This window comes from Pocillopora verrucosa, chromosome 8 (genome assembly GCF_036669915.1).
Source record: "Pocillopora verrucosa isolate sample1 chromosome 8, ASM3666991v2, whole genome shotgun sequence".
NCBI lineage: Eukaryota > Metazoa > Cnidaria > Anthozoa > Scleractinia > Pocilloporidae > Pocillopora > Pocillopora verrucosa.
In genome coordinates, this window is record NC_089319.1 from 20,179,929 (window position 1) to 20,204,651 (window position 24,723).

Here is a 24,723-nt window from a genome sequence, read left to right on the forward strand (position 1 = left end):
GAAATCGCTGACCGCTTTGACCCGAAGCCTTCAAAACATAGTTATTAGTACCAGTCTTCTGCTACCTCTCCTGCAGCGTTGGTAAAACTTTGTTTTGGTCCTCAGACATTATTATCGAAGCTACATCTGTTGTCAGCAATTTTTGTCATGTTAGAGAAAAATGAGACGAGGATTTGAGCAGGAGAATCTATTCACTTTGTCTAAACATGCTACAGAATTTAAAAATAAGGTAAAAAAGAAACCAGCGAACTCTCTTTTTAGGGAACTGTTGGCCAGCTGTGAAGTTGATTGAGGCCATCTTAGTTCGGAATAAAACCTTGAATTGTGCATTACTGTTCTGAAAACTCACAGTGCCACTTATCTCTTTAGGTTAGAGTCTTAATTGAGAATGAGGAAGAGAGAGTTTCATTTTATGAAGCCCTGAAGGGATACCAAGCGTGAGTTTCAAAGAACATTTTACATCGCTGTTGCTTTGATAGAACAGTAAACTAAGCTTACCTACCTTGGAAGAAGGGAAATTGTTCAATGCATGTAAAGCTAGAGCTGTGCCAAAGCAGTATAGAATTCCTTGTAATCCCCTTTCTATTCTAAAACAAAGCATTAGTCTGAAAGGTGGTAATTTTTTTCGCCATGCTTACTTTTGTCAAAGAGCTTATTTTGGGTTGTTCGAAGATCTTGCCCTAAAACACGAGGAAAGCGCATATTTGGAAGAGCGTGGTTATAGCTAGTGATGCAATTTCTGGAACAGCAAAATTAGCAATGTAAAAGTTTTCAGTTGAAACGAGGTACATAAATTATGAGATTTTGGTAAAGGTAATTCACTACCACAGTTTAGTACACGTATTCAAATGTCAAATATTTTGTTAGGTCAAACTCACCTGCAAAACTTGTTAGTGAACTAAGGTCTGTGATTAATACTCCCAAGAGGTACCCACTCTTCAGAGAAGTGAGGTAAGGTTTTTTTTTTATCAGTCGGTCTGTCAATCAGTCATTCATGTGGTCATCTTGTTGGTTTGTTTGATTCAGCAACATAGTTAAAAGCCAGTCAATCAGTATTGGTTAGTTAAGCAATCACTTCATCACAGACAGTCAGAATCAGCCTGACAGTTAAACAATAGAGAGTCCCTGGTCCCTCAGGTTTGGGTTAGTGGTATTAGAGGCTAATAAAATGACTCCTTTTTCCCCCATAAGCGGTTCAGTGCACAAATTATTTGGTTAATAATTATTGTGGAAGCTTGCATTCACTTGTACATGTAATGTAGCTGGTATATAGTGTACCAGTAATTATACTTACAGGTATGTCTTAATAATCATTATTTTATGTTTATTATACACTGCAGGCATGTGATTAACCCAGCAGATGCTACTACTTACCAGAATTTGATTCCAAAGTCACCAAGGTGTACGATTTGAATTAAACAAAATTCTACATGAAATAATTGAATTACATGTAGTTATCCTGTACTCCTGATGTGTGTTCATGTTCATGGTTGTTCCTGTAGTTTTTTTTTGCAAAATTGTCAGTCTGTAACTAGGCAGCCTCAGAAATTGTATAAAAAGCAAAAAAAAATCCATAAAAACTGAAAATTTTTTTGTGCATCAAGAGAGGGGTTTAGTTCAAAAAGTGTTATCAATTAATGTTGCACTTTGTTGAATTCTTGCAAACTTTTAGAACTATACCAAGTTTAGATTGGAAATTTGTGACCATTGTCTCAATCAAAATATTGATCTTAGTACGAGAATAAGTCACCATATGGTTACTGCTGCAACAATCTCAGAGTAGTTTAAATATTTATGAGAACATAAACTGTACATATTTCTTTTATCTGATCATAGATATCACAGTTTTTAATTGAATTTTATTTCAGTGATGGAATACGTCTTATCAAGTTGCAGCACGTTGGAAATAATGCTATTGGACTCAGTGTTCGAGGAGGTAACCATTCACACACTGTACTTGTAATTGACTGAGGACACAAAATGATAACCATAAAAACACTAGTGATTATTACTGACCCAGTACTCCAATATGTCCTTAAATGGAGGGAACTGTATTAATTTTTATGGGGGTTCAGTTGTAAAGAGAGGAACTTTTCTGAGAAGGGGGCATATACATGATTGTACATATATATACAAGAATACATACTTTTAAAATTGTATAGTTCACCTTTGGGGCTCTCTTCCACCATATAGAAAAAGAAATATTGGATTAAATGTAAGATGTTATTTATATTCTGACTGTCCTGACTATAATGCATTTGTGCACATTTCTGTGTAAGTTTGAGAAACCTTTAACATTTAAATTGGAAACAAATAAAGGCTTTGAAATACAAAAATATTTTATTTCGATTTTCTACCTTCATTGCAGGTGTACAGCCTGTACTTAAATTTTTTTTGTTCAAGGGGAGGAAGAGTGGTGGGCTTTTTGAGATTGGGGGCTTGTTAAGACATGAGCAGTACCTGAAATGTATTTAGTAAAAAATTATGTCATAATTTTTTTCAAATTATTCTGCAGGTAGAGAGCATGGGGTTGGAATCTTTGTGTCCCTTGTTTCACGGGGTTCACAAGCAGACATTGTTGGTTTAAAGGTACTCACAGTTTCATTTACATGCAGACCTATGGCATATTTTTATGTGTAGCTGTACATACAATGTGTTTGTATCACATTCCACACTACATCATTCCATGATTATAACATATCAGTTCTGTATCAGCCTTAAATGAAACTTGACATGTTTCTTGCTGGTCATATAATTATTTTGGAAAAGGATATTGTCTCATTCAAGGCTTTAAGTTTGCATAGCTGTATTGTGTTTCCATTTAGAAACTTGGTCGTGTATATACATGTAGCAGTTTTAGTTTCAACTCTGTGACTTCAGGACATAAAATATTTCCAAACTATAAGTTTGATTAATATTTTGCTTTGTTTCAAGAAAAATATATATAGAAATGTGACTTGAACTAAAGATAAAACAGAAACCAAGTTAAATTTCGGTGTTAATTTGTACATTATTTGTTGAATTTTTCTTGCAGGCTGGTGATGAGATTTTAAGTATTAATGGATTGTACCTTGGGGAAGCCACACATGGAGAGGTGGTCAACATCTTAAGGTCACACAATAATCTTCTCCTGAAAGTAAGAAGTGAGTATGTAGTGTTGATACTGTGTTTTTCACCCGTAACAAATGAATTTTCCATTACCAAGCACCAGCCCTAGGTTCAAAATTTCTAGTCATCTTTAATCTACTTGCACAAACTTGGCTTTGGATAATACTGATCCTAGAAGTATGCAGTCATGTATGACTTCAACCCAGTACATGTGTGCATTCCAGGTTGTCTTGAAACTTTGAGGAGCACTTATTGGTATAGCATCAAATTGTGAAATCTAAAGGTCTGAGGTTTATATCCTAGTGAGGGACTTAGATATCTCCATTATGCTGCACATATGCATACAACTGCATCAAGGGTGCATGATGATTAATAATTCAATTTTCTTCTGCTTAACAGCTACAGGAAAAGTTCCCTGTAAGATGTAAGTTAATAGTGACCCTCCTTTTTGTTTCAATTTTCCTTTCAGTTTATGATAAATTTAAGCCAATTGTTGATAGATTAATGTAGGTTTCGTGTTCTTAAATGTCATTTAAAAATTATTTTAATTTTTCAACAGACATGATGTTATTACTTGGGAGACTGCAGAAGGAAAAGAGAATGTTTATTATCATCCTGATTTACTGGTTAGCAAATCCAAGCATCATTTTTCTTAAATCTAATATTTTTACATATAAAAACATTTTTGCTGCAAACGCCAAAAAAAGTCTCATTTTTTTGTACATAACTCTGAAGGAAATCTCCATTGGTGGAACAAATTGAACTTTGCATGGCAACCTGGATGATTTCCTTAATTTGAAGTAACAGAGTGTTAAACCACTTTTTATCATCTCTAGGCAAATCTCTTTGAACAAATAGGAGCAACACAAAATTCTGAACTCTAAGAATAATTTTTTGCAATGAGTGCACTAGCAGCTGTTTGTAAACTGTGTGTTATGGTTTTGGTTCAGCCCCCCTTGGTTTCAAAAGTGTGAACGTCATGGATGCGCTGCCAATTTACATTTGCTGATTTTTTTCAAGATGGGAGCATTCAAAATTAAATTTGCATCACCTTGTGATTTGCTAAAACAAGATGATCATGTGATTATGGAAAGAGGAAAGTAAAGTATCCAGGACATTATTTTTGGTTGCCTTGAATAAGTGAAGAAAAATGGCTGAATTTTTTTCTAGGATTATCTGATCAAAGAAGGAGATTTCAGAGATGAACCCAGATTTGTGGCAGGTCCTGATGATAAGCAAGTTACCTTGGTGGTGGGACCCAAGGGAATAGGATGTAGGTAAGGATATATGGACTATACAGAAAAAAAATTGACTTTATTATGGCTGTGTGTTTCTTCATGCTTTGCCCCCTTGTTCTGCCTTCAAATGTGCTTTAAAAAATTCCTCTTATGAGGAATTAATGATCAAATTATGATCAAATTATGATCAAATTAACTGTAAGGGCTAATCAGAACAAGGGAAACTTAGCCTAACAAGAACTCAAAGTGAAAATTAGCAAAAGGTACAGGAAAATTTGAGTCACCAAGTCAAGGATGGTTTTAGTTTGTATCTGATTGGTTAAACCTTCAACTCTTTAGAGTGACTAGCATCTAATTTCTCCTTACAATATCACCCCAGAAGCAAACATTAAGGCCATGAGAATCAAGGAAATGATCACCAACTAAAGAAGCTCTTGATTGTTGAACAAATTCTCCTTGTCAGAACCTTAGGAAATGTATAAAGAACATTTTGGAGAATGTGCAAACTGATTTCAGGATGTAATGGGTTGAGAGAGTAAGGAAGGCTAAGCAAAGCAAAGCATTATGAATGTAATCCCTAATACTTTTGACAGTCACTATCCTGAATGTTTTCTACATTTATACAAACATATGCACAAGATTTTTGTGTTGTGGTGATGCTGAGTCAATTTTTTTTCACATGCTTTCAAGTGTTCGAAATGGAATACCAGGCAAAGAAGGGCTGTTCATTATTTCAGTCACATCTGGATCGTTGGCTGACAAGACTGGAGCACGAGTGAGTCACAGCGTGTTTGTCTGAAAGTACACATCAAAAACTTTTAAATAAATAGAATTAAAATAAAATAAGAGAATTCTCCTCAGACCGAAGGGGTACCTCTCTTCATCTTAATTTATTTGCGTGCTGGTAAAATTGATGAAATCGTGTCACCATAGCTTTCTCTAATTTGATTCTTTACTGTTGAATGGAGTGTTTGTAGAACATCTTTTAAGCCTAGAAGTTGTAACTTAGATGAAAAACATGTCTAGCGCACTTTGCAGCGGAAGAAGTTACAACTAAACTTGACTGATTTAAAGGCCCAAGTTCTAAACTTCAAAGTGATTTTTTAAGGCGTTAATACGATAATAAATGAATACCAAATGTTTCACCTGTTTAACCTACGACAGTTTATCAACGGTTTTCTGTTTAGAGATTGCACTTTTGTAGTCGTTCATGAGCTCTGTGAACGAGTGATGTTAAAATTTTTACTTTTCTTCCTTGAGACAAAGAGGGAGTTTGCTAAGCGTTTCTTTTGGATCCGGATCCCCGCCTTTAACCCCCGCCCCTAAGCCTCTTCCCCCACGGATCTCAAACAAGTTTTCTTCACTTAGATAACGAGGGAGTATACTAATCGCTTCTTTTTGGATCGGATATGCCTTTAACCCCCGCCCTTAACCCTCCTTCCCCATGGATAAAAAACCGTGTGCGTTACAAAGCGGCGTCCACTTTGTCAGATTTCAGCTAGCACCGAATGTTTCCCCGTTTCTCCTATTCTTTTGCAACCGCACGTTACTATTCCGTATTTACAAGGCTGTTTCCATTTTTCACAGATCGGAGACCAGATAGTGGCAGTGAATGGCAAGAATATAATGAAGTTGAGGTATTCGGAGGTAAGCAATTTGTGTAATCATTATCCTCTGTAGTCTAGTGGCACAGCATGGGAGTGCGACATTGGCTGAGATTGTTCGGAACACAGCCACTACCACTTTTGTAGTAGAAGGTCGAAGGCCGCTGGATCTTACTCTCCAAGAGTTACCACCTTAGGGCCAGTGTTGAATCAGGATCTTGAACATGCTTTCATTCCGTGAGCTGTCTATAAAATGGAAAAATATATTTAAAACACCGCCTTTATATGTTATTTGATGAATTGTTTTGCAGGCGGTCTACTTACTGAAGTCTTTTAAGGAATTACAGCTTGTTCTCCGACATAGCAAGGTACGTAATTCGCGCGGATAAACTAGGCATTTAAGCCAAGGATAGCCAAATCTGGAGACATGCGTGCCTATAGTTTTTCAAGCCGCCGTCGAGATGTAAAGATTTGCATTAGCAAACGTTGCGTTTACAAGGGGTCAGTAGGTTACTTATTGTCCTCCTGTAATTAGAGTTGGGAACTGGGCACACTAAAACGTCGCGACATGAATGGTTTAGTGAAGGTTAAGGTTTCACGACCCACGAGTTAGAGGTGCTGCTCCTTCTCATTAGATGCCAGTCCTTTGAGCTAACTTTTCTCCGTCATGTTGTCAGATGTCTCTGTCGGTTTATCAGCACCCATTTCTACTCTGGGGTGACAAAGTAGGGAGCTTCCTACCACTTCCTTCTCATAGTGCCTCTGTGAGGTATAATGTGAGTAAAGGGTACTGCCCGAGAACACCATACAACTTCCCCGGCCCCAAAATTACACCTTAACGTTAGATCCAGAGTACTGCGGCTGAGTCACTAGGCCAGAGAACTTTCCTTGCCTGATAGCTCCGCTTTGCTCAAACAGGAGGCCGAAAAGTTTATAATGGATGAAATTGCCAAACAGCAGCAAGACACTCTTCCAGAATTTGCCATCAAAACGCAGATCCTTACTCGAAAGGCAGAGGAAAAAGAGAGACTGGAGAAAGCTAAAGAACAAATGCACTTTAATCAACTACTGCGTGCAAAGGAAATAGATGAAGAGGGAAAAGAAAAAGGCAATAACTCTTTGGAGGAAAAACAGGGTATGCCATCCATTGAAGTTTAGATCACTTTGAATGTTCTTTATCCCCTCAGTGAAGAAGGGGAAGAGGGTAGGGGCTCGTTTTTGGCCTAAATAATGACATTGGTATTGATTTTAAGATAGTCTTCTGCGCTACAGAATTCGTTTGCGAAGTCGCTTTTATGGAACGTGACTGAGGTTCCCTACACACGGACGATTTGGAAAACACACTACCCTTCAAGAGGCTACCTATAAATAGCTATAGTGAAATTGACATTTCTCGAAGCTTAGATCAGGTGTGCTCCATCATTTCCTCTCACTACAGTCAAACTTTCGTCATTCACCTATTCTCGTATGGAACAACAAAATCTTCTTTCGCACTTGCGTTCAACAATATATGTCCGAACCTTTAAGCTACCACCATTAAGAGGTTTGTCCTATTCAATGTCAAGGTTTTAAAAGTCTTTTCTATAAATTTGACCTTTACTGGATCAATGTTCCTATTCGCTTCCTAGATAACGAAACAGATAAATCGAAGCAGGGAAGCCCCAGCCCTTCTCAACCTTCCCGCAAATCCGTAGAAGTTGACATGACGCCAAACACTAAGAAAAGAGCTGCATTCTCAGAAACGTAAGTATGGAACTGTTTCATGTACCGCCATCATTTTTACTTTAAAGTATAATTTGCGTGTAGTGTTGATGCTTACCCGAATCTTTACTTCTCTTTCCCAGTGTACGAGTAGTAGTCACAGAACCTAGTAAAAGCTACCAGGAAGAAACTGTAGTTGCTGATGTACATCCACCTCCCAGCCCTCCGGTCCCTCTCAGCCCACCCATTTTGCATCCCAGTAACACACAGGTATGAGATGTGTTTCTTTGGTGTCCATGTTCAATATTTTAAGCTGGTTTTCACCAACAACGGAGTCGGAACGTGATTCGTAGTCAGAAACTTATGGAGATATAATTTGTTGAAAATAAAACAAACGGAATTGAAAGTATATTGATGTCGCTGGCGATGTCGTCGCTTATGATCTGGTGAAAAAAAGGTTTTTCGTTATGAGAGCGTCTACCGCATCTGGTTCTGACTCCGACAAGTTAAGTTTTCACCAACACAAGCGACGGACTCATAAATAGAATTGTAAGGCAATGAAAACCTTCCAGTTTTTCGATGTTGTCGAGCTGAAGACTCCACTTACTACTTCAGTTTTCCTTTTTCAGTAAGTCATAAACGCTTTAAGGACTCCAACGTCGAGTTCGTGAAAACTTTCTCCTACTTAACACCTCTCTCCCACCCGGCCCTAAATCACTGACGAAGTCGCAGCGTGGAGTGCAGAACGCGCCATTTGCCATTATCGAAATAAGGGGAGGGGTTGGTCCAACCGTTCCCTCTGTTTTGTAGTTAATTGTACATTGAGTTGAGTTGAGTGAGAATTTGGCGTGTTATATGTTTTGTGAACCAGCATCTCACTGCGGATGAGTTGCAATCTGATCCCCAGCTCGAGATAAGTTTTAACATCTATACGAGTCATTCTTTGAATTGACCTTATAGCACAGATCTGGATTTTGGAAAAGAATACTGCAACTGGCAGATCTAAATGATTGTTTTTAATGCTGTGATTTTCTGCTTTCACTAGTTTGAAGATGATGTGTTGGAGGGAAGAGAAGCACACTTTCTGTCGATTGAAAAGGTAAGCCATTATATTAATTGGTTGTTAGAGAGAAAGTTTATGCGTGCACATGGCTTTGTTTCTTCTTACAATATTTTTTAAACTTAAGTCTCAACAGAGATCCTGACATATTGCTCGAAAGTTGCACTTTGTGTATTGGGTCTTCCAAAACAAATGATATTTGAGTAATAGTTAACGCTCCTCCTTTCTTGCGGAACTCCTTCTTCCCGCCTGCTACGAGCTCCTCCTCACTCGTGGGACTCGTCCACAGCGATTGCGTTGCGCGCGCGCAAAAAAAGAGATATCGAGAGTGGGGTTACAGTGATTCACTGATGCAACTACACGTTTATGGAGGCAGTCGGGTTCCAAATGACGATACACCTCCATTTCTTTCTTTTCTTCTTTTTGGTATGGATTGTTCAGGTGTCTGAATTGGGTCTAGAGCTAGAGGAGCGTGATGGTGGAATATTCGTTACAGAAGTTCAGGAACATGGTTGCGTGGCAGTGCATGGTAGGTTTGGTTTATTTACAATATACCATGATTTTGCCTCCTATGGTTGGGATGATGAGATGCGAGGCATCTTTTTGTGTCTTAAGAAAAGCTTGTGGTATCACTAAGGTGACGGGCAAAAATGTAGCGACCATGATATAACACTAGAGGTTCACTCGTCGCAAACGCGGGATAAGGGGATTATACGATGAGAGGCCACCCATGATCTTCCCAGTTCTCCTCAGATGGTTAACCACCGAGTTGACAAGAGGCTGGTGTTGAGCTAAACCATAAAAAAATTGAAATGGTCATGTGTGTAGGTTTGACATGCACACTGCCAGAATTAACCTCTTCGAAAGCAGCATACATGTACAGCACTACAATTATGCTCGATCGTCGGACAAAGGTTACTGGAAATCCAGGTGTTTTATGAACTGAATTTGAGAGGGGCAACTTATAGTTTCAAGATTTTCAAATCTTCCCAACATCACAATATTTGTTGTTGTTGTTGTTGTTGTTTTTTTTTCTTTTCTCCAAATCACTCATAATCCTTTAAGGACTGCTTATTAGTGCTTTGGTTGGAATAGTCTGATGAAAACAGAAACAGTATTTAAACCAACTGTACTTCATATTCATTTGTCTACCTCTTTTCAACCTCAGGTGGAGTATGCGCGGGAGATCAATTGCTAAATGTGGAAGGCACAAGTCTTTTGGGTGTCACTGTGCAGGAAGCGCTCGAGGAACTGAACAAGGCTATGAACAGGAATTCGGTGAGTTTTTTCTAATAGTTGGTGGTGACTTAACCTCCTACAGCTGCTGCTACATGAAAGTAGGTACAGATATTGAAAATTGTAATAAACTTGAATAATTTGATTGATTGTTCTCACCAGGAAAATATCGACCTCGTGGTGGCCATATCTTTGAAGAGAGGAAACCGGCGGCCAGTCCTCAGAATTGGTAGCGTGGTTAGAAAACGAGATCCAGTCACAGGAGCAGAAGTGTAAGTAGTTTTGATTAAAATGCTAATTCCTAAGCCAGAACTTGTTTATTCAATACGTACTACTAAAGAATGCGAAAACACGTTTTATGCATCAAGCTCGAGCTGGTTTTTCGTGTGGAAAGGAGACCGCAGAACCATCAACTCCACCCCGCATTATGGTCTCAGGTTGAAAGCAAATGCTCACACCACAGATTTATCCCCATTCTGTTTATGTAGCATTATCTGTTGTGAAGGGATGAGAAGGGGGTGGATAGGGAAGAGGTGTGAATGTTATTTCTAGATTAGTCGTAAACATATGACGTCTCCAAGTAAACAAATTTCGTAGAACCATGTGAACATTTTTTGTTGTCATAGAAAAATAATTTTGCTCTTCCTTGTCAATGATTTCTTATTCTTTTCAAGTGCATTTGTTTTTTTGTTTTTGTTTTTGTTTTGTTACTTACTCATCTCTGAATTCTTTTCTGAATCAGTTAAAAAAATTCAATTTTTGAGTCATGGCTTTATCGTAAATTTATTTCACTTAAAATGTCCTTGAATTTTTCTTTTCGTGAGTGACGCTATTGAGTCACGTTACTTGCTTGATGCGATACGTCTGCGTAATCGCCCACTGAAACTATTGCGATCCATTCAGTAAAACCCCTAAGTCTCAAAAAAGTATTTTTGTTTCGATTTCTTTTAGATACGACACGTGGCTTTGATTAACTCATAACTAAATGGAAGGAAAGCTAAATGAAGACTTCTAGACTAATTTTTAAAATTTAAATTATCTTTTTGTAGCGAATTATGTTGCAGGACTTTAACACACCCAAATCCACTCGTAATATTACAAATGACTGAACCCTTAAAAGCAAAAACTGCATTCCTGTCAAGGTTTCATCAAGGTTTTATTCGTCCCATAGCGAACGCAATTGACACGAGTTACTTTCCACAAAGTTAGAGCAAATAAAACAGTCACATTGTTCAAATGCAAACACGAAAAGGAACCCAATGTCGTAGACATATTTTAGATTCATAAATTTGTCCATATTTATCATTGTGCTTTAATAGTTTGCACACTAGTTTATTTATTACAGACAGGGTCTGCAGACAATGGCAGAATTTTGTTTTCAATGTTACAAATTACATGTCAGTGTTTCCATGGTTCAGAGAGCACCTTGACCGAGTCACTCCTAAGAGTGACCAGCATCTAATTTCTCCTTACAATATCACTTCTGAATCACACATAAAGGTGATGAGAATAAAAGAAATGATCACAATCTGAGGTAGCTCTTGATTGTTAAACCAATTCTCCTTGTCAGCACCTTGGGAAATCTACAGGGAACAGTAGGGAGAATATACATACTGATGTTAGGGGTATTGGGTTCAAATCAAAACATGTAAGAATTGTTTCTCACAGAGAATAGAGTATGGAGGGAAAAACAAAATAACGGTAATAAATATTACCTGTTATAACTTCGAGTAAATTTTGAAGTCTAATTTCAATACCTTTTATCTATGGATAACTTTACTTCATAATTACATCTGTTGCTTTGTTGATCGTTTTTTTGAAAAAACTTATGAAACTAAACCTGGTTTCCTTTTGTTAAGAAAGTGGTAACATTATTGTTTTTAACATGAGTGGTATCCCTCTCAAAATTATTTATTAGAAACCTCCATCGTTTTTAAGGAGTAATCACCTCCGTTCAAAGGGAAGTGAAAAATTGCGCTGAAAAAGGTGTTTTTGTTTTTGGTTACTTAAGACACTGCTGCTTCAAACACATCTAGCGAATACTTATGGCTTAGTTTTCAAATCGTGTATCCACTGCAAATACAGCAATAAGAGTTATGACAACAGAGGCAAGAAACAAGCAGATAAAGAATCTGTTGAGCACATTGGCCGCCAGGACCCACTGATCTTGTAGTTCATCTTTCTTGTCTTGCTCTTTCACACTATCAGCCAGGATTTTGACCGCGCGGGACTCGGCAGCAGGGAGCTCAGGCTTCTTTTCATGTAAGGCTGTTTAGAGAATAGAACGATAAGAAAACCAATATTAGTTATTCTATCTCTGGGATACGTAATGTTCTCAATTTCCCATGTTGGATACGATTGCCCTATTCCTTCTTGTTTATCCAATTTTTCTCCCATATCCTACCACCCAATTCCCTTCTTTTCTTACTCCATATGGGTCTTCCATTACCTTAATTTCTTTTACTTTTTATTCTCAGTTTTTTTTTTCATCTCTTCCTTTAAATTGTCTCAATTTCCCATGTAGTATGCTGTTGTCTTTTTTGTACCAAGTACAGATATTCTAGTACTTCATTTATATTTCCTGTCTATCGTTCTCTTACATTTCTGCCCTCCCATTCCCTTCTATTCCTTCTCTTTCTGAGTCTTCATTCTTTTCGTTTCTTTCACTTTTTGTTTTCAGTTTTTTCTCCCTTCCTTTAAATTGTGAGTTAGTTTTACTATGATTATAATTTCGCCCAAAGATAACTGTGCTTATGGGTAATCCCTTGCCTAATTACATTTTTGTTAAAAAAAGTTAGAAATAAATTTTAAGCCTCTCATAGGCTTATCTTAACAGAGCTGGCTGTTCTTAGTTCTTTGGACAGTTAGTCTAATGGCTGCCGAAAGTTCTGGTCTGCCACAAGAAACTTAAATCCTTCAATTCCCATGAGTGACTAAGACAGAATTTCTCCTTAAAACTATCATTAAAATATCAGGCAGACAAGTGATAACAATGAAGATAAAGATAAAGGGGATAATTAGTTTATGCAGTACCAAATTCTCCGAACTAACATCATAAGAATAGTATGGCAGACAGTAAGGAGAATTACTGACATCTTTGGGAGTGACAGGGTTAAATTTTGAAAAAACGTTCTATGATCTTACGTTTTCTCCATTTATTTACTGTTGTTCGCACTGCCTTCTCGCTTTCTTCACTCCCGCGGGGTGCTCGCGAATCCTTCTGGTCTTTTTGTGGTTTAATGTGTGGTGTCTGCTCTTGCTCAGCTTTTACTTGTTCGGTTTTGTAGAATACGATTCGCGCCAGGTATCCTAAAATATATTTCTGAAAAAAAAAGAGCAGCAAACAAAATAAAAGACAACAAAACAAAAGAAAAATAAATTCATTTCAATGCATTTCGTGTTATTTTTGTCCTCAATGATGACCTGAAAGGATATATCGTGCAGTTACTTATCGTAAACTTCGAAGTCGTTAGTTAACTCCAAACGGTAGCAAGAGCGTAAACATACGTTGAGCTTGAGAATTACAAGACAATTGGTTACTCTAAGTCCTACTCACCTTTATCCAGCTTGGCAATGCGTGGGCCTGGTGATGAACAAACCGCAACACATAACACATGGCAACAAGGGCCAGCGCAACTTCGATAATTGTGCAACAGTAGTATTTACCAATCAATGGAAGGTTCTTCGAAACTGGCAACTTCTCCTCCACCATTAAGAAAAATACTGCCAGCGAGAGAAGTATTGTAACTCCTACTGCCATCCGCTCGCCGGTGTCTGAAAATCAGTTTACCAAGACAGAATATTAGATATGAATGAGATTGATGGCTGATTCGCTCATATAAGCGAGGAAGTTGATATAAGGGAATGCATACAGTCAGTGGTTGATGACAAGTGACGATATCTAACTGGACTGAATGATTGACTGACAGTCAGAGAAACAGCCAGCATTAATTAAATGATTTAGGAAGTAGACCGCAACAGTTTCATGTCTACATATTTAATCGATGCATGGACTGAGAAACCATCTGACAAACCAATCAACACATTACCTGATTGGTTGGTTATTCAAAGACGACCATTGACAAAAACAGACGCACAGAGAGAGACAGACAGTCTGGCTAATAGAGTTGCTGACCAACTGAATGACAGCGAAACTAAGTGACAGACTGACTGATCAGTTGAATGACAGACACTACTGACTGACTGGGTGACTGACTGATCAACTGACTGACTTACTGACTGACTCAATGACAGACAGACTGACCCATTAACTGACTTTCTGGCCGACGACTGTCTGGCTGACTGTCTCACTCAATCCTTCATTCGCTGGCTTATCGTCTGACTGACTGACCGACTGGCTGACTAGCTAATCCATCAATTGACTCCCTAACTTCACTGCTAGGAGCACACAATTGGCAGGTACTCTAACATCAGTTGAAAGGAAGTGAGTACAAGTTACTGACCTTCAGGCATTAGAAACACGAGGAGTGTCAACACCGAAATAAGCGCGCAAGGCACGATGAAATTTATGACATAAAACGGAGATAGCCGTCTGATGTGTAAAACATACGAAACTCCTGACACCATGGCCTTGCAGCATAAGTGTGACATAAGGCTTCGTTCTGAGCGAGCGCCGATCAGTTGCCATTCTCCATTGGGAAGGTAATGCTGTGTGAATATGATGTCACTACCCGGGTAAATGTTGAGCTTAGTGATGTCATAGTTCCAAGATCCGAATGTCAATTTACACAACTACGAAAAAAGAAACACGTCAGTTTTGAAACCTGTACAACTCTGTTGTGTAATTAAAAAAGGACGAAACAGCTCCGCTAAATCCAATATTAGTTTGAAATAAGTGATGCCGTCATGGTAATTTATTATTGTACTCGAGAATGGGATAAATGAAAGATGCCATCACGTCACCTACCTGTTCGTCCAACGGAAAATTTAGCACGTTTATTTTGCAAGAGCTCATTGTTACCATGGGAATGAACCACGTGACATTACCATCATACGTCACCGTAGCTTTGAAGGAACTTGTCTCCGAGTCGTTAAAGTCCGCACTAGAGAAAACAGGATTATTGATGTTAAAGATGCTATCTGTAGGTAAATTGACTACCTAATAACCCTCGCACATTCGTACTGAAAGCCAGAGTTTATGCAACGGTTGTAAGACGGAGTATGAATTCTGTTCTATGGAATTACTTGTAGGGTCAATAGAGCTGTTTTTTCATAGGGTTTTGTAGCTTGATCCTCAAATTCCCTATGTCAGACCAACATATGTTATACCATTTTCCCCTTTCATGTGCAGACCCTGGCCTCTAAAATCTCTGGAAAATTCAACTCAAATTTTCTGTTTTTGGTTACTTTTCGTTCTCTGTTATTACTTGAAGTTAAAAAGGCAAATACATTTATTACGCTCTCTCGGTTCCTTTGGAAACCTAACAAAATTTAAGGCCATAATGACCTTCAAACTATTACCTTTGAGGCGACACATATCGTCATAGCTTATACCTTATATGAGGGAGTACCCTTTCCCTACCCCAACGGAGCTTGATCTCAAAGTTTCTTAGTTCAAAATTGCAAATGCTTTAAGGCGCACTAATGAGCGATCAAACAACGCTTACTTTATTTCTATTCTTGAAACTGCTGCAAGCAATGTTTTTGTCTTTCAACTTTTTTAGCATTTATTTTTGAAAGTTGATTTTAATACTCGGCAGCCAACCCTGGGGATTTTCAACGTATCTTATGACATTCTGCCTTTTTTAACGATAGGGGATATTCAGTAAAATGTGTTAGTTACGATACTTTTTTTTAGAAGAAATAGCGTTTTGTGTTGTGAACAGTTTATTACCTTTGATCAGTGGAAGTTTTCACAGTTGATAGCCCTTTTTCATCGTTGATGATATTTGGAGGGAATGTGGTTATGAAAAGTGTCAAGTTTCAGTTGCTATGATCAACGATTAAACACTTGAAGGAAACTTTAACACTAGCCTCTTTCCGATTCATGAGTTAATTGTCGCCTACATCATTTTAATGATGCACAAATCCTCAATCGGAAGAGTAGAGTGGAGGAGTGTTTCACGCCCATAAGATGGCGTGATCGCTAAGGAAGCCTCCTTGATTTGTTCGGTGCTTGTTTAAAGAAACATGCGAAATTAATTTAAACATAAGTCGATAAATAAAGAACTCAGTGTACAGCCAAAAGCTTAAGCTGCTCATGATTGAGTGCTCTTCAAGTAATTGGCGATTGATTGATCATGGGGATTCACTATATTCAAGCCTCCGTTTAGGTCATAACTTCATCAGTCTAATTTCGACCAGTTTTAAAGCAAATAAAATGGAATCATACCATACATCCCATAAGGAACGGTATGCCGTCTATTTTTTTACCCTTCGTAGGCTATGATCAATAATTAAACACTTGAAGGAAACTTTGACACTAGCCTCTTTCCGATTCATGAGTTAATTGTCGCCTACATTATTTTAATGATGCACTAATCCTCAGTCGGAAGAGTAGAGTGAAGGAGTGTTTCACGCCAATAAGATGGCTCTCCCCAAAACACGTGCTTCTTTTTACGTTAGTGTTAGACGGCGTGATCGCTAAGGAAACCTCCTTAATTTGTTCGGTGTTTGTTTAAAGAAACACGTGAAATTAATTTAAAACATAAATCGATAAATAAAGAACACAGTGTACAGCCAAAAGCTTAAGCTGCTAACGATTAAGTGCTCTTCAGGTAATTGGCGATTGATTGATCATGGGGATTCACTATGTTCAAGCCTCCGTTTAGGTCATAACTTCATCAGTCTGATTTCGACCAGTTTTAAAGCAAATAAAATGGAATCATACCATACGTCTTATAAGGAACGGTATGCCGTCTATTTTTTTATCCTTCGTAGAGTTCTAAACTTTCTATGTAGGGCCGTTTTAAAACGATAACGATCGTACTCGAGCTAAGCCGTGTATAACTGTCGCTTAGTACTTCGTTTTCAACGTGACTGAGATTCTCGGACACGTGGAGGTTGTATAAAAGCAATAAGCAATTTTTTCTGGTTCACGTGTAACTTTGTTTTGACACGGGTCCTGACTTTCGTGTACATATTGTGGCGATAATCAATTTGAGTTATTACAACTCGTGCGCGTTTTAATCTCTTTAGAACAAAAACTTCCCCTTTTTAGGCAGTTTTAGAGGAATTCTCAACGAAAGAAAACAAAGAGCTATCGAACCGAGTGCGTTTTCATGTCCAAATTTCAGTTAATGACACTTTAATTTCTAAAACTGTTTTGGAGAAAAAAACAACGTGACTCATTTACTTCTTGCATGTCAGCCTATTTACGAACGCCTTATTCTACTTTTCGATTGAAACAAGGACAACATTTTAGAATTCATTTACCTTTTTTTTCAGTTGTTTACCATACACCTGCTTTGAAAAAAGTTAGAATTGCGTTGTTAATGGAAAACGTGACTTGAACAATAAAACTTTTAGATTTTAAAGGGAATTCAATTAGTTATTTGTCTAATTTTTGAAAAAATTGTATTTTCTCGTATGTTGCCTTTTAAAAGATTTAGATCGTCCATTTGAAGTGCACTGAAAGGTTCTCTTTAACCGTTACGCGAAATTTAAGCAAACTCATCGTTCAACATCATGGTCGTCTCTCCATGGTTGCTTCTCCAATACGCTGAATGTTTTGCCGGCGGATTTTTAGTTTCGTTTTGCTTGTGTTATCCGCGATCGCCAAAGAATCGCGAAGAATTAGAAAAGGAAGAAGGTTTCGTATTTAATTCTGATGAAGAGTCCGTGATCATAGACGAATTTCCAACTACGACGACAGAGGTGCCTGAAACGAAAAGGATGTCCTTGGAGGGTAACCCGAGCGTGAGTGAAAAAGAAGAAGACGACGAAAAAGCAAAATGCATCGAGTCTGAAAATTTAAGTTGTGTGTGCCAGCCAACGATGAAGGAGGAAAAGAGTAAAGCAAAGGAGCAATTAATTGACTAGAAAAACGGCCAGAATCTTGTTCAAAACATACGTTTCGAACACTTCAGTTTGATTAATAATGAAGAGGATGTCACGATATGAAACAATTTCTTTTTACTCAGTAAAAGTCCCTCTTACGTTTGTCAATTTACAGAATTGTGAAAATCGGATTTTTCATGTTTGTAAATGTAAAAATCAAGTTCAGTGTATTTCGCTAAGTAAGCTTCGAAATAAATGTTAGACGATGAAGGCTCTTTGCGGTATACTTGTAGGAGAGCTTCGATAGATTTAATTTCAGTTGTTCCTGAAGACAGAAGCACCCATCTCGAACCTTTGAGCGAAATTTTTATCATTATCTCACACAAATTTTACTCACTTGTTGTACAATATTATATGGGGTGTCCATATTTCATTTCCATCTAAGTTCACTTGCTTTATGTCGCCATAATCTGAAGTATTCCATTTTAAGTTCTGATCTTTCCATTGCTAAAATGAAAGGATACAATTTATATTTAATGTCAGAAATCAATATGCTGTATAACTCAAGCGCAAAACTTCAATTTTTCCCTTCTCAAAATAGACTCTAACTATTTGAAAAGTGTTAAAAATGGACGTGAAAATTTTACATTACTTGGAAAAACATAGCCGTCTTTTATGCAGAATAGGTGGCTCAATTAAAAGATCTATTTCAATCATGACATTGCAACATTAACCTTCAGGATATAGTTAACACCTATTTTTTTTTTTAATCCCTTATACTATGTTTTTCAAACATATCACGGTCAAATGTAAACACTTTGTTCGATGGTTAAATTGACAATTATAACATAGCGCGCGTGCTTGCCCTGTATAAGTCCTATTGAGCCGCTATGAACAAAATCTTTATTTACGCACGCCCGTGCGTAAGTAGGATGACGTGGGCATTTTTTTTACGTAACTACAGAGTTTCCGTCCTGTTAAGCTGCAGTGCAGTTTTCTTCTCTTTGAAATATGGAGGAAACCAGCGAAGAACTGCCCAGTTTTTCTATCGGCACTGACCTTTTAGGTCCTGATCCAACAAGCAACAAAAATAAAGCCGAAAAAAACTCGCAAGTTGCACGTCTCGCAAATTTGTCGGTAGCGTAAACATTATTTTTGAACAATCAAAACCCTTGATAACTTCGGGTCTTTGACTTTTAAAACATTTTTTAGTGACACTCGAGTTCATTTGGCTTTGATTTTCTCCATTTCCCCCGTAAATTTTGAGCTTTTCATTCACAGTTATCGGTTAACTGGAACAAATGTTCTTGCTCAAACCAAAGTATAAAATGTGGCGTGTTTCTGACTAGCCAATAGGGAAGTTTGTTTATTATTTTTTTTTTTGTGCGTTGTGAGAATTTTCAACAAAAGGCTTCTTTGTGCAGATCCTTGTGGTCGCTCTGTTATAAAAGAATTTGCTCATGCTTTTAGCTGTGCGTATATCGAGTTATGGATGCACTTGGGAGTTTGGAGAGCACTCAAAAAGCTAGAGTTGCTCTCGGCTGCGCCTCGAGCTACTCTTACGCATTTTTCGTGTTCTCCAAACTTTCCGCGTGCATCCATAACTCGATATACGCACGCTACGTATGAACAAATTCTTAATTATTCACTGAAGGGGAGGTGAATAATGGTGGATATTTTACCGAGCCACAAAGCGACGAAGTAAATATCCACCACCTTCACTGACATTGAAGTTCTAGTAAGTACCACACTGATACCAAAAAATGAGCTGATTTCTCTTCACATATCGAAAAATGGACGAAAATTTAACCATTGCCGCGTGATTTGTTTCATTGGCTGCTCGAAGGTGAATAGTGCTTGGTATTCACTACCGAACTAGCCAACCAGCGCTCGCGAAAAGCACTTTACACCTTTTTGGTGTAAACTAACAAATAATTTGCGCGGATACTTTTCGAGATAGTTTGTATTTTTCCAAGCTCTGTAGGGGCGTGGAAAAATATGAGCAATTATCAAAACGTACGCTCGTATTATGGGATAAACCATCGAATAAGGGATTTGTTTTCCCGGAATTATTTCATATTTTATTATTTCTGGGGGGGGGGGGTGTGTTGGGGGGGTGTTGTAACGAAGTATAAATCCTTTCAAATTTAGTTCTTTATATTTTCTCAAAAGTGGTGACGTGAATGTTATGTGTTAACTAATTTTTCCTGGTCTGTAGCTACCTAGGCCTTGCCGCCAATCTTACCATTTTTATCCGTACATCTAAGTCAATTTTATGATGTTTTTCATCCTGAAATACAAGAAACATTCACGGTAAGGAACTGTCGTGTTGAATTTCTGAGCAGATCTTGAACTTGATAAATATGGAAATTAACCACAAAATGTAAATTCACTGTCAAGAAGGCTGTTGTAGTCATGAGGGAAATTATCGACTAAGAGCTTCTTTACACGGCGATTCCAACTTTCTTATTGATTTAGGTTGAATCATAGCAGTCAATGTTTGGAAACGTTTACATGGAGAAAATATGGTTGCCACCAATAGTGTAGCTCTGTTTTCTACATATAAACACACATACAACCCAAAATTCTTCCATTCACTCTGACGAGGGGCTAACGCTCGACGCGTCAGCTTTTAAATTCTTTACGGTGGGCAATTTACACAGATCAACTCAGTTAATAATACCAAATTACCTCATCATACTCCCCCACCGACGCAGCAACACAGTCTCTCTAGAAACTTACCCTCTTTCTACATGGAAAAGTAAGTCAAATTGATTCAACCCTCTTTTCCGGGTAACCCTTGTCGGCATTTGGGTTCACTCGACGAGAAGATTTGAAGTTTCATTGCGTTTTTCATGTGAACACTGACAAAAAAGCCAATCTGGGCTGGAAATTTCACTCGTGCTAACTGACCTTTGTTTTGATTTGTCTAGATCGCTTCGGTTTTCGTTTTGTGACACTCGATTTCAAACTGCTCTGAGAACTTTCTCTTAACTAGGAACACTTACAACTTTAACAATCCGGTAAAGAATCAAACTGTGTCGAATTTTTAGGGTGTGGTTGTCATGGAGAACTGGTCGGAACCTCATGCTGTAACGAGTAGTATTCAGAAGATAGTTTGTTAGGTTTCCCTCTTGAGAACAGCAACATAGCACTCCTATGAAAACATAAAATACCAAAAGAAAATCAGCGATAAAAGGAAAAGCAATTAATACAATAAACTTACTCGCAGAAAATGTTTTCGTCCTGGGCAGAAGTAACAACGAACTTGTTACAAGGCCTGTGAATGAATCGATTACTTTAAATTTTCGCGTTTGTCTTTATGAAACACCAAAATCTTAGATATAGATGACAGACATCTACTGAAATGTTTGGGACACTTGTATAGAGTGGAGATGTCTCAACCAATTTCTATTGACAGACAAATTCACGGATATTTTTTTTTCCATTCTTAGCTCTTGCCTCCCAGCTGCCAAGTCAGCTAAGATACACGGGTAAACTACGGTTTACGCAAGAAAAGCTCCCTGTAATAAAGAAATGCAGGGGGATTCATGTTTGATAACAATTGTGATGCTAATCGTATTCAGTATTTAATATTATTTTCATCATTCATCGTCACCTTCATGATCATTCTTAGTATTATCTTTGTTATCATTTTGATTTTGGTATGAAATTGATAGAAGCCATGGAAATTGAATGTGATCGCTTCTGAACGTCGCAGAGTGTGTAGAGGAAATGTAATTTTAGTGCGTATTAAGTTATTTGGATGGATATGAAATATATTTACAAAGTTTTATTTTTTGTTATTATTATTATTGATCATTATTATTTATAAAGTTCTTTTTGATTTTATCTTTATTACTTAATATGATGATGATGATTATTATCATTATTATTATTCTTATTAGAAAGGTGGTGAAGTGCGAAAGGTTTTGTCGAAGATTGTTGCATGTGAAAAGGAGTGGGAGGTTTGTGAGGAAATTTACCGATCACATCCTGTATTCATTAGAACGCTTTGCAATCAAACTACTATTATTTTTTAAACTACCATTTGCTTTTCATTTTTCGTTCAATTATTTGCCAATTTCTTCATGAGGTAGATGTGATGTGACTTCAATAGCCTCTAGTGAAAAAAGCAAACAAACAATATGGCCACTTCATGGCGTCATCAAAGCCTTTTTGCCGAATTATTCTGATATATTTACATAGTTACGAATTGAGGTACGTAAAATCGAAATTCATTCGAACAAGTTCACCTCTGATATAGGGATGTTGTAATATTTGGTGTAGATAAGAATTTTCTTCTGTTTAACAACACACAAAATGCAAAAGCTTTATTGAAATCAATCTTCCGGGCGCAGACACTCAAAAATTTTTTTCCCGAAGGGAAGTCGTGCTGAAGGTAGATTCGAAGTTTTAACCATTGTCTTTGTTTTTTCCCGACGGTATTCATCAGTTACAAGTGTTTTAGTGCTAAGAATATGTTGAAAAATGCTGACTTGGAAGGGTGCAAAATATTACGAAAACAAAAAGCAAAAACAAAACAAACAACAAATACCTTCCGTGAGGAACACGAGGCAAGCTATAAATAATCTGTAGAGGATCTGCATTTTTCTTTTGAGACTTCCTCCAGTAATCCAAGTCGTAAATGAACCATATTTTCCCTGCTGTTGAAGAAAAGTTGTTGAACCGGAGAAAAATATTTCATTTACGCTGCATACTAATTCACCGACGAAATTATATACAAGAAAGAAATTACAGGTGGCAGGCCTGCTGCCAGAATATCAAACTGACAATCGGAAAAATACGAGCAATTATCGATCATTTTAAGTCGGCCTAAACCGAACATCGTCATCGTTGATAACTACCTGAAGTTTCAATTCTCGTCAAGGTCTTTTACAGGTGGCAAGCACCCGCTGTTTTAGTACCCAAACGTTTCAGGACTGACAACGGTAAAAAAAGAGTCTAGAAACTGATATTTATCTTCCTTGAAAACGAACTTCGTCGTCGTAGAAAGCGAAGTTTGAATTTCCTACCACGAGGGTCCATTTTTAAACTTGCTACACGTTTGGATTGAAAGAGAGAAATTTAATAACAAAATGTAGCTCCCAGAAAGGACGGAAGTGTATGTACTCTTCGGGTTTTCCAGTATTAATAGGGAATGATTAAGACTATATTTATTTACCAGTCCTCACTGATTTTTAGGTGTTCTTAAAATAGTCTTTGCAAAAAAAAATCGTTATATGGTCGAGGAAGCAGTATTGCGATTTTCAGGGAGATCGCTTCTTGTTTCTCGCTTCTTCGTTCGTTTCAGAATAACACGGAAAAAGTGTTTGAATTTATAATTGCTTCGAATGAATGCATAGTTTACCATGATTACCTCACTAAGGAATAATAAAGAAAATAACGTACTAGTCGGTGGAAGCAAAGCTTTAAGCGCAAGTGCTAGGTCAGTGTAGTTACTTGTTAATCGAGACTAACCTCGTTTTGTTAGATGAGCAAAGCTTCCTTGAATTGAAGAAACTCAAAGTTTCAAATTCACGAAATTTCTAAATCGAATAAATTGGTACCCAGGTTCAATCACCGCAAAGATTCCATTCCAACATACTCAGCTTTGAAGCGCGCGAAGCACGCACCAGTATAGGATGTAAAACCGCGTTCGAGTTAAATATTTATTCTTTGCACTCTTTACGGTGGTACATGTACAAATCAAGCCTTGCCCGTGGAAAGAAGAACTTAATACAAATTCGCTGTCTCTGTAAACATCTTTACACAAACCCGGGTTGATAAATGTCATTCGTAATCTTTAACTACACGACTAAGCGGGTACGAGACCTTCCATGATTTTGTTCGGGCATGTTTAATTATGTAACAACAACTACTAATTTTGCGTGCATGTATCGAAGGAAACTGTATATTTGCTGTTTTAGTTGTTGTTGTTGTTCTTTTTGTTGTTATTGAGCGATTGTTCTCCGAAAATTCTCACGATATTTCGCACGAAACCTCGTCTTGTTGATGTCGGTGATTGTTTTGTCTTTACTTAATTTAGTGGACGTCCTGTCTACCAAAAGAATCTATGTAAAATTTGTTTGAAGAATTTCCATTTGTGAAAGCAGCTATATATATGACAATTTAATAGGGCTACCATCAGAACCCACATAAGTTATTCCCGTTTCCATTTTTTAGCGAACCGTTATTTATCTCAAGTCAGTATTCCGCCATTTCAATAGCATGTTTACGGGACAAAAAGATATCAAGTTAGTGCTCCAACAGAAAATATCGCAGATATTTGTTTAGAGGAACTGATTGCCGCTTGAATATAAGAGTTATTTTGATTACTAAGTTTTTCAATATCGCAGAAAAATTTAGCTTCTCTTCTAAAGATAGAGCAACGCAAAAATTGATTTGGCGTGATTTAACGTGAAATAAAGTGCTTTCAGCTTTAATCCAATATCATGTAGTTTGGGATACATCTAGAAGTCCTATAACGGACTGTGGGAAAAGAAAGCTAACGAACCTCTTCAGAATTTGTTTATAACTCTACGAAAATTTTCGCGATCTTTCGTAATCTTTCTCCGTGTTATAGATATCGGTGACTGTTGTCTTTTGAATCTTTGTTTACTCAATTTAGTGCACGTCCTGACTACAATAAGAAGCTGTTAAACATTTACCGAAAACATTTCTCTTGGGTGAAGCAACCACATCTATTTTAGCAGGACTTCTTCAAGGTCCCGCAAACTCTTCACTTCCTCTTCTTAATTAGCAAAGTATCATTTATCTCGATTATTTCGCTATTGCAATCGCATGTTAGAAAAAG

At 37.5% G+C, this 24,723-nt stretch overlaps 2 protein-coding genes across 3 annotated transcripts; one reads left to right on the forward strand and one right to left on the reverse strand.

The window, feature by feature from the left end:
• Nucleotides 1–73: 73 nt before the first annotated feature.
• LOC131777770 (harmonin-like) lies at nucleotides 74–11,096 on the forward strand. Its single transcript, XM_059094112.2, has 21 exons — nucleotides 74–229; nucleotides 370–437; nucleotides 868–951; nucleotides 1,341–1,400; nucleotides 1,869–1,936; nucleotides 2,516–2,589; nucleotides 3,035–3,143; nucleotides 3,508–3,532; nucleotides 3,668–3,734; nucleotides 4,279–4,385; nucleotides 5,037–5,121; nucleotides 5,934–5,993; nucleotides 6,262–6,318; nucleotides 6,869–7,085; nucleotides 7,579–7,693; nucleotides 7,795–7,921; nucleotides 8,697–8,750; nucleotides 9,153–9,240; nucleotides 9,880–9,989; nucleotides 10,110–10,219; nucleotides 10,899–11,096. The coding sequence occupies exons 1-21, from the start codon at nucleotides 161–163 to the stop codon at nucleotides 10,915–10,917; spliced, it is 1,773 nt and encodes a 590-aa protein (XP_058950095.2). The 5' UTR covers nucleotides 74–160; the 3' UTR covers nucleotides 10,918–11,096.
• LOC131777771 (acetylcholine receptor subunit alpha) lies at nucleotides 11,087–23,421 on the reverse strand. Of its 2 annotated transcripts, XM_066170563.1 has the most exons (10): nucleotides 23,388–23,421; nucleotides 22,465–22,573; nucleotides 20,915–21,063; nucleotides 20,152–20,196; nucleotides 18,304–18,413; nucleotides 14,875–15,010; nucleotides 14,411–14,699; nucleotides 13,504–13,721; nucleotides 13,092–13,269; nucleotides 11,087–12,215 (listed from the first exon to the last, which is right to left on the reverse strand). In XM_066170563.1, the coding sequence occupies exons 2-10, from the start codon at nucleotides 22,514–22,516 to the stop codon at nucleotides 11,998–12,000; spliced, it is 1,395 nt and encodes a 464-aa protein (XP_066026660.1). In that variant the 5' UTR covers nucleotides 22,517–22,573; nucleotides 23,388–23,421; the 3' UTR covers nucleotides 11,087–11,997. The 2 variants fall into 2 exon arrangements, with proteins under 2 accessions (XP_066026660.1, XP_058950096.1); XM_059094113.2 differs by lacking the exon at nucleotides 23,388–23,421 and having other exon boundaries at nucleotides 22,465–22,613.
• Between the last annotated feature and the right edge of the window lie 1,302 nt (nucleotides 23,422–24,723).